At 41.2% G+C, this 10,541-nt stretch overlaps 1 protein-coding gene across 1 annotated transcript in view; it reads left to right on the forward strand.

Annotated features, from left to right (window-relative positions):
- The window catches only part of LOC118388993 (V-set and transmembrane domain-containing protein 2-like protein), a 63,821-nt gene extending 59,029 nt beyond the window's left edge, over nt 1-4,792 (forward strand). The window contains exon 4 of the mRNA XM_035778643.2: nt 49-4,792. Coding sequence (XP_035634536.1) covers nt 49-363 — 315 coding nt within the window. The 3' untranslated portion in view covers nt 364-4,792. The remainder of the gene's footprint in view (nt 1-48) is intronic.
- The last annotated feature ends 5,749 nt before the right edge of the window (nt 4,793-10,541 follow it).

The raw sequence follows: 10,541 nt of genomic DNA on the forward strand, positions 1-10,541 counted from the left end.
TATGATTCATATTCATGTGACTCACAAATACATGATCTCCTGCCACAGGTGGTGAAAGTGGCTGGGAGCAACATCTCCCACAAGCTCCGCCTCTCCAGCGTCAAGCAGTCAGACGAGGGCACATACGAGTGCCGTGTCATCGACTTCAGCGGCAGCGTTGCGCAGCACCACCGCGTCCGGGCCTACCTCCAGGTGGAAGCCGAGAGATGGCTGGGTCACGGGTCAGCAGACACCCAGCCCCAGGAGCCCCGACACAAGGGACAGGGGAGCCAGGTGCACCCCCACCAAACAGAGGACCGGGAACTGAAGAGGCGATCGGCCGATGACAGCACCACGGACTGCACTGAGAGCTGTGTGCTCTAGAGTCTGGTTCTGTGTCCGGATAGGAATAACAGGAGTGCATGTTCCCGATTTATCTTAAGAAGGATGATTATTTTTACACCAGCAGAGGCCTGGACAAAAACTGCTTAATTTATGTTAATTTATGAATCGATTTGTTTGGTTGTTTGTTAATCTGAGATTTGTTTATGTTTGTTTGAATTCGGGTTGTCACAGACCACCAGAGGGCATGATCGTGTTGTCTTGGTTCTTAAATGTAATGTTATTTCTCATCGCCTTTGTTAAATGCTTTGTCCATGATTTCTGACTCTGGAGTTGTGATGGGTGAAGATGAGGGTGTCGTTGGGAGGAAAGGATGCGGGGAAGGCCTGTATCTCAATTAGTATGAAGTATCTTCCTTCCTTTGTCTCCTTTCCTTAATAAGCACGGATCTGAAATGAATGGAAAGGACAAAGCAATATATACTTTCGGGCTCTTGAGTGGCGCAGTGGTCTAAGGTTAAAAGGTTAAATAAATAAAACAATTAAAATACTGAACAAAAATATAAACGCAACATGGAACAATTTCAAAGATTTTATTGAGTTACAGTTCATAGAAGGAAACCAGTCAATTTCATTAAATTCATTTGCTCTAATCTATGGATTTCACATGACTGGCCAGGGGCGCAGCCATGGGTGGGCCTGGGAGGGCATAGGTCCACAATCTTGGGAGCCAGGTCCACCCAGTGGGAAGCCTGGCCCAGACAATCACAATGAGTTTTCCCCCACAAAAGGGATTTCTTACGATCCCGCAGGTGAAGAAGCCAGATGTGGAGGTCCTGAGCTGGCATGGTTACACTTGGGCTGTGGTTTTGTGGCCAGTTGGATGTACTGCTAAATTCTCCAAAATGATGTTATGGCTTATGGTAGAGAAATTAACAGTACATTCTCTGGAAACATCTTTGTTGGATATTCCTGCAGTCACCATGCCAACTTGAGATATCTGTGGCATTGTGTAGTATGACAAAACTGTACATTTTAGAGTGGCCTTTTATTGTCTCTAGCACAAGGGGCTAGTGTAATGATCATGCTGTTTAATCAGCTTCTTGATATGCCACACCTGTCAGGTGGATGGATTCCTGCTCTTGGCAAAGAATAAATGCTCACTAACATGTAAACAAATGTGGGCACATAATTTGAGAGAAAGACACTTTTTTTTTGCATACAGCATGAATCATTTCTGGGTTCTTTTATTTCAGCTCAAGAAAAATGGGGCCAAAACTTTACATGTTATGTTTACAATTTGTTCAGTTTAGTAGCTACCAACCCAGGTATTTCTGTATCTGAAGTTATGAATTAAAGGAGACAATTAGAGGAAGTGATTCAGGAGTATTTAGACCCCATAGTTCATCGAAAGATACATATTGCTCTCGGTGACATACACTTTGAAATACCTTGTTTCTTAATGGTCTTTAATGAATGGAAACATATTCCAAAAAAAGCGACAGTATTTACATGTAAATAACACTTTTAATTGATCAAGCTCTGTGAAAGGACTTTGAAGGTTGTTCTTTGGTTTGTACTTACATTTTGCTTTGATGTTTTGTAAAAAAAAATCTTGATCGAAATGTGTAACTTTCTAAACCACTTCTAGAATATCCAACGTAAACCCAAACATACATGTATGCCTTCATAACATTGAATAAATGGTATATTATCTCCACACTGTACACACACACTTTTCCTATCAGCACGACACAAGGTATCAAGTGCTAATTAACCAAATTAATCATTGCACAATATGGGCCAGTTTCCCAGCCACAGATTAAACCTAGTCCTGGACTAAAATGCATTTTTAATGGAAATTCTCCATTGAGAATGATTGTTAGTCCAGAACTACGCTAAATCTGTCTGGGAAACCTGCCCTGAGAGTATGTTAATTCTAGCTTTTTTGTCTCAACTAGCGCTGGGTCTTTTTTCGTGCAATTATTTCGTCAATGGAGTTAAAATGACAAGTTGTGTTTTTTAAATATTTTTTAAAATCTTCTCACCCTTCTCTTCTTGACTGTATTTGTTCTTCAATCTAAGTGATGCTGTTTGATAGCTATTCTGTTAAATACATTGATTTGATGGAGAAAAAAAAACCTTTGGTCTTTGGAATGATTTTTTTGTTTATTGTTCAGTTACAGGACTATGATGTCCGCGTGATCTCCTGTCAGAGAAAAATCGTATGCCAAAAATCAAAACATTTCAACACGATAGTTCATGAAACAGTTGTATCTCAATGGCGGTATTGAATGCATGACAGGGCATTCTGTTCTTTTACATCTGCTTTGCTATGATCAGGAATCTACCAGAAAATAATTTTTTGAAGCATCTACAGTAACATTAAGAACCCCCCCTTTCCCTCAGAACAGTCTTAATTCGTTGGGGCATGGACTCTGCAAGGTGTCGAAAGTGTTCCACAGGGATGCTGGTCCATGTTGACTCCAATGCTTCCCACAGTTGTGTCAAGTTGGCTGGATGTCCTTTAGGTAGTGGACCACTCGTGATACACACAGGGAAAACCCAGTACTGTAGGCAGTTCTTGACTCCAACCTTATTGATGTCACTTGTTAAATCCACTTCAATCAGTGTAGATACGGGGAAGGTACCAACTACAGATAACAATCTACTTAAGCCATGAACTCACCAGTAGTGTTCAGTGCAGAGAGCCTTGTGTTCCTCAGTCGACGGCGTGTCCTGTCTTTTTCCTTTCAATAGTGAAAAGGTAACAAGGTGTGTAAAGTAATGTATTCAAGTAAAAATGTGTGAACACCATAGAATAGAAGACAGGCAATTACTGTTACACATTTTATTAATCTTTTTTCAAAGATTCTCCAATGGTAATAGATAGTAGGGACAACAATTCATATTTTAACTTAGTCAAGTTGGTTTTAACATACAATGCATACAACCATGGAATTATACTATGTGGGGTTATAAGATAGGTTTAGTAGAAGGGTTACAAGCCACAATAAACTTGGATTAATTTAACTATTTCTCATTGTCTGTTTGTTCGTAGCAGATTGGGATACAGTGCGCTGCTGCCACCTATAGGGCTAAAAATGAATTACAATTACTGATGCACTTCTCTTGAACAGATGATAGAAGTCCATGTAACACTATCTAATCACCTGACTCCTACCTATTCTCCTTTTCACAGTGATACATTAAATGCAATGTGTGATTTTAATGCCTTTGTTAATATTTAACAAACACACACACGTCCTATATCAACTTTGATTCAACCAGTGGGGAACTTCTAATCTTTTCCACGATGGTGGCTGTTATTCAATTGGACAATGGAATAAGTATTATACCGATCGTCAGTGGCCGTACTCAACTACAATACTCCAACAAATGTTTTAGCGTAAGCCAAGCGTTGTATGTAAGCGGGACCCAGTTTGTTTAGAAAGGACTTCATGCTCAAACACGAAGCAGCTCCTTTCTTCAGCACCATGTCAATGACGTCACGTGCATTCTCTTCCCTCACACAAATCCCCTTCACTGCTTTCACATCATTGGCAATAATCCCTTTCTGTTACAGAAGTCCATCCAGCAAAACATCAATAACAGGCTTTGACACTCAAGCCACAAACTCCTTCCCCACAGAGCGCTGTTGTTTCTCTGCAGAACTCAGCTGTTCCTTTGCTGAATCACTCTCAGCCTGGAAGAGGTAGAATATGCCTCTGCAAAAACTAAAGGGTTACCCTGCCACAGCAGTGCGTCTTGATCCATATTAGTCAGTTAGTGAGTTTAATAACGTCAAACATGGAATGATACAAAACTGATAACAGCGGTTCGCAATCAAGGGAGTAATGAAGTTCAGGTGTGACTGTTGATGCTGTGACGCAGGTGTGCGTAAAGATAGGTTGCCAGGACCAGTGGTTAGCATACTGGTGATGCCGCATGCCGGAGCAGATGTGACAATTGTTGTGACAGAACACTGAGACAATCACAGTGCAACTAGAGAACATACCAATCGACTATATCCATCAGTAATTTCTACTTTTTGCTCTTTCCAGATTCATTTGGATGATTAATTTAATCAAATGTTCTTGCAGCTTTTTCTCCTTTGTCTCACTCCTCCTAATGCCCCTTCTGTGGCTTCCTCAACTACTCCAGCCTGTAAACCAGCTACTGTCCGACCTGCTACTCTACCTGATGCACCATTCCCTATTTAAACTACCCCTCGTAGTTTAACTGATGTCCCTCCCAAAATTGCAACCTTTTCTCTGTCCCCAGCCATCTTATCTTTCCCATTTTGCCCCCATACATATGGCTTCCTTGTTTCTGTCTGGGATCACTAATCTAACCACCTGTAATGTATACCTTTCAGCTCCCAGGTCTTCTACCACCTCTAAACGTACCAATTCCAATCCTGCTGCCCCAGCAGCAACTCTACCTGCTGCCCCTGCATCTCTACCTGAACCTCTGCCTGCATCTGCCCGAAACTCTGTCAGACCTAAAAAATAAATAAATACAATTTGGTTGGGGGTATTACAGGTACAATATTCACAACAATTCATATATTAGGTTTATATAACAAAAGTAAGTAATACATCATATGATCACACAGGATTTTGTAATAGGGTTTCTCAAGGGACTACATTGCTCCTGAGTGGCACAGCGGTCTAAGGCACTGCATCTCAGTGCAAGAGGTGTCACTCCTGTGTGTTCCACACGGAACTGCTTCGGTTAGTTATTTCGCGTGTCGTTTATTGTTTTGTTTCAGTGTTCGGAGGAAGACAGCCGTTACACTGAGACTCTTTCTGCTTATGGCGATGGGCTTGTCCGGTCTGCAGTGAGCGGCCAGCTGGATAAAACTGCCGAAAGTGGTGTAGGGCTTCTTAACAACCAACTTTTTGGTCCTCTTGCAGAAGATTTGCTGGTACTGGACATCTCCTGGAAAGTGGACGAGACGTAGAACAACATTACTTTGTTGGTAATGGTATCAATCGAATGGGACCAGCTAGTTTAGGGACAATGGGGGGGACATTGGGAGCTGCTTTAGAGAGGAAAGATTAGTCAACAAAGTGAACGGGCTGGGAGGCTAAAGAAGGTGTGAAAAACTCTTACACAGTATGAATTGATGTGTATGGGAGATTGAAGAGAAATGGCACCTCAATCCAGTGTTGTATCGGTCTCAAGATTTAGACCACATATTGAGTGTCTTGGTCTTATCTCTGTGTCAGATATACTTACTCTGTCTTGGACAGTGAGGATTCATCATTTCTTCGAGACCAGCAGAGTAAAATAGATCAGCTTACACTCAGTCAGCAGATTAAACGGTTTTGCCAGGCCAAATATATACACTCCTTTCTTGAAACCTTAATATTTTAACAGCTTTTTTTATCCAGGGCTGCAACTTTCACTGGGGACTGAGGGGTCATGCCCCCCCCCCAGTTCTATCATTGCAATGTTATACAAAAAGCGGGCAACTGTGAGCTTTAGGATCATGCAGAGTTGGATTTAGGGCAGCACAGACACCACAGGCTGTGTGAAGGAAAAGCTTCTGGAAGGCTGGCTGGACCAGCACGGGAGAGTTGAGCATAGTTCAGTGTGTGTGTGGCGCTCTTTCACCGAGTTGTAAATGCAGAGCAGGAAGTGGCTACTATTTAGTTGGCTGATGTAGCTGGCAAGGTAACTGCAGGTCAGTTTTAGCCTCTTTATGTCTGTCATAATAGCCACCTCAAATCGCTATCTAACAGCTGTTATTTGTATGGAAATGTTTTGGAGCCTTTGTTTTGTCTCATTTCAAAAGTAAATTCACTTGGCTAGCTTTCGTCAGTTGATGTACCTGAACAGATTTTGGGTGTGTTCATAAATTCAGTCTACCTCCGTTTCAGAGCACTTGTCCGAGTGTGCCAGAGCGCAGAATAACGGATGAATTTACTAACCCTCAACAGCAGTTGAATATGGAAGGTGTCAGTAAAAGCCGGCAAAAAAAAAAGCATAATGCAATTGTTGCCAGCAGCACAGTAAGTCATCAACCCTCAGGATAACATGAAAACAGCCTAACCAGCACTGGAAGTAGCTAACAAGCTAGCCAATGTTAGCTTGGGTGCTTGACTGAGGTCAGAACATTCGGATCAACCCTACTCATTGGCCAGAGTATCCAGTGTGTGCAAAACGCTCTGAATTTACAAATGGACATTCGTACAGCACAGTTGCTCTGGATAACGTAACGGCCTAACCAGCTCTGTTAGGGCGAGTAATGTTCAGTGAGCTTGATGCACACGCCTCTTGGACGGATTGCAACACTCAACTCCCCATGGAGTGAAAGAGGTATGTGATTGCAGGTGCGAGTAAGGATGACAGAGGCAGAGAATATTATAATTTACTGGGAATTTATTTCCATAACACGGTAATGTGGGGAAAAGGGGCTGAACAGAGCAAAAGCAAAGAAAATACAAATTAGAGTCCTCTCTCCTACCTTACCTGCCTACCCACTACTTAGCTAACCTTATCGCCACCTGGTGCACCCAGGTCTTACCTAGTGTGCATTGACAGAGTACATACTCTATATATATGCCCGCAGGCCTCTTGCCTAAGCACTCCCAAGGTGTCTTCCCCTTCGGAACAAATGAAACAGAATACAAACTTAAAGTGAACAATCAAGAACACTGAGTCCTATTCATTCACACACACACACACACACACACACACACACACACACACACACACACACACACACACACACACACACACACACACACACACACACACACACACACACACACACACACACACACACACACACACACACACACACACACACACACACACACACACACACACACACACACACACACACACTTCAACAAAACTGTTTCTGTGCAACAACCAACTCAGGACATCCAAGAAGCTCTCTCTTCCACAAAGGGACACTGGCTTTTATCCAGCTGCAGAAGGAGTTTGTAATTGCCGACAGCTGTATCCCCTAACGAGAGGGTGGGATCAGAGCGCCAATCTGCAATGGGGCCAACCAATCAGCTGCTTTGGGGAATCCAGGAAGACATTTCCTGAAATACACACATACATATGCACAACCCACAACACAGAAACTGGAGAACGTAACAGAGCTGTTCTCTCATTTGTGTCTGGATGTTGCTATCAAGTTACCTTGAGTGCTTGACTGCTATTTTTTATTATTATTATTATTATGAACAAAACAAATCCCAAAACAGAAATATACAGACAAGAGTACAAAAACCTAACAGTATTACATATCGAGATACATGTATTATTTGATCAAAAGTTATGTATTGCTTTTTTGTTTTTACACTTACTAATAATTTCTAAATGATATTTAAATTATATCTTAAACAATGTGAAGAGGGCTTTGTTCTCCACCCACCATGGACAAAGAATCTGCCGTGTAAAAATAAACAAATGAACAGTGAACATTAAACCAGGGTACATATACTTTGTGTCTAAATAAAACATCATAGCAGAGTCTTTCAAATGAACATTAATAGTAGTTTCTTTTAACTGCCACGTGATTATTTTGCCCGTGTAGGTTAACCAGGAGAGGTAGGCTACTGGAGTTGAAGCAGCGAAATCTGAGTGTGTGAATAATGTGGGGGAAAGGTGTGCTTTTAATACAACAGGTAAGTTGACGCACACAACGCAGAAAGAGGACTGTCTCCAAATAATCTATGGGACAACAAAAAATGTTGTCATCCCCAAAATCGTCTGCCTGACCGCCTTCAGCGTGAACAATGCCGACCGCACTGATCTCTGTCAGGAACCACAGGTCCACAGGGAAAGGCAGTCCTCTAGTGCAGTCAGTACACAACACTATGCTCATCATGTCTTAGCAGGACCAGACGGTGACAGGGGTCGCAGCAGGATCAGACAGCCAGGGGACACCAGTCTACGGAGCTCAGGTGAATTTCGGCAGTATATTAACAATGTCAGTGAATGTTCCACCTTGAATTGATGGGTAGACCTAAAGTGGCTACAGGACAGCAGCTTACATTTAGAGCTACAGTCTGTGATCTGGGAATAATGGTCATTTTAATTTTTGAATCATTGATTCTATTCTTGTATAATAGAATGTATAAAAGTACACCAAGGTAATTCTTTGTCACATCTCATTTCAGGAGGGTCAGATTTTAAGGCAGTCTGACAAACCTCCAAATTTGATTTCAAAACTGTAACAAGGGTTGATAGATGCTTTTCCTGATGACACAAAACATGTACAACTAAAATGTGATGAAGACCTGGAAGAAGCTATTGATGATGATGAATGAATACAGATACTGTATGCTTGAATGCCTAGTCATGTCCATATAATCTCAGACATAAATTACTGCATAAATTAAGACCATCCATAGAACGTACTATATGCCAGTGAAACTGAATTACATGCACTCAGAAATGTCATTCCTGTGCTGGGGGTGTTTGAAACACAACAGGGGACATACTGTATTTGCAATTTTTATGGTCTTGTAAAGGCTGGCTGAATTCTGGCAAAGAGTATGTTATTTTATCAGCATGTCTACAGATTCTCCCTTCTCCCTGTTTTTGTTTGCTTGGAAATGTTGATACAAGAGACTGTTATCTGAAGGAACTGTGTAACCAAGTCCTCAACTGGCAGTTCATTAACTTCTTATGGTATAGGTGACGCTTGCGTCCCACTTGGGCAAAAGCCAGGGAAAATGCAGTGCAGAAAATTAAAATAAAATTATATAAAAATCTAACTTTCATTAAATCACACATGTAAGATACTCAATTAAAGCTACACTCATTGTGAATCCAGCCAACATGTCAGAAAAAACATCACAATTGGTCCATTTGTTCGATTAATTCCGTCCATATATATCCCAAAAAAAACAGCATCCAAAATGCGCAACTTCACTACAAAATATTTCAAAAGTTGCCGATAAACTTTGCCAAAATATTTCAAACTACTTTTGTAATACACCATTAGGTATTTTTAAACGTTAATAATCGATCAAATTGAAGACGGGTCTATCTGTGTTCAATACAGGAACACAACAAACCAAGCTACTTTTCAAGTCTTGCGCAACTCTCAACAGTGTTACGCAGTTCCTAGCTGGCCGTACTTCTTCATTGCACAAATGAATAACCTCAACCATCGTTTGCCAATGAGAACTCAATGAACAGACAGAGACCTCAAAAAAAAACATCTGAACGGTTAGTCCTTGGGGTTTTGCCTGCTACAAAAGTTCTGTTATACTCACACACATGATTCAAACAGTTTTAGAAACTTCAGAGTGTTTTATTATCCAAATCTACTAATAATATGCATATATTATATTCTTGGCATGAGTAGCAGGAAGTTGAAATTGGGCACGCTATTTATCCAAAAGTGAAAATGCTGCCCCTTATACCTTAAGAAGTTAAATAGTACCCGCAAACTCCAGTCTCAAGGTCAATAGCGAAGAGGCGACTGCGGGATACTGGCCTTCTAGGCAATTGCAAAGAAAAAGCAATATCTCGGACTGGCCAACAAAAATAAAATATTTAAGATGGGCAAAAGAACACAGAAACTGGACAGAGGAACTCGGCCTAGAAGGCCAGCTTCCTGGAGTTGCCTCTTCACTCTTCTGCCTAGAAGCTGCCAGTTGAGGACTTGTGAGGTGTCTATTTCTCAAACTAGACACTAATGTACTTGTCTTCATGCTCAGTTGTGCACCGGGGCCTCCCACTCCTCTTTCTATTCTGGTTATAGCCAGTTTGTGCTGTTCTGTGAAGAGAGTATTACACAGCGTTGTACGAGATATTCAGTTTCTTGGCAATTTCACCCATGGAATACCCTTCATTTCTCAGAACAAGAATAGACTGACAAGTTTGAGAAGAAATGTATTTGTTTCTGGACAATTTTAGTCTGTAAATGAACCCACAAATGTTGATGCTCCAGATACTCAACTAGTCTAAAGAAGGCCAGTTTTATTGCTTCTTTAATCAGACCAACAGTTTTCATATGTGCTAACATAATTACAAAAGGGTTTTCTAAAGATCAATTAGCCTTTTAAAATGATTATCTTGGATTATCTAACACAACGTGCCATTGGAACACAGGAGTGAAGGTTGCTGATAACAGGCCTTTGTACGTCTATGTAGAAATTCCATAAAAAATGTGCCGTTTCCAGCTACAATAGTAATTTACAACATTAACAATGTCTACACTGTATTTATGATCAATTTGAT

Source organism: Oncorhynchus keta, chromosome 10 (genome assembly GCF_023373465.1).
Source record: "Oncorhynchus keta strain PuntledgeMale-10-30-2019 chromosome 10, Oket_V2, whole genome shotgun sequence".
Taxonomy (NCBI): domain Eukaryota; kingdom Metazoa; phylum Chordata; class Actinopteri; order Salmoniformes; family Salmonidae; genus Oncorhynchus; species Oncorhynchus keta.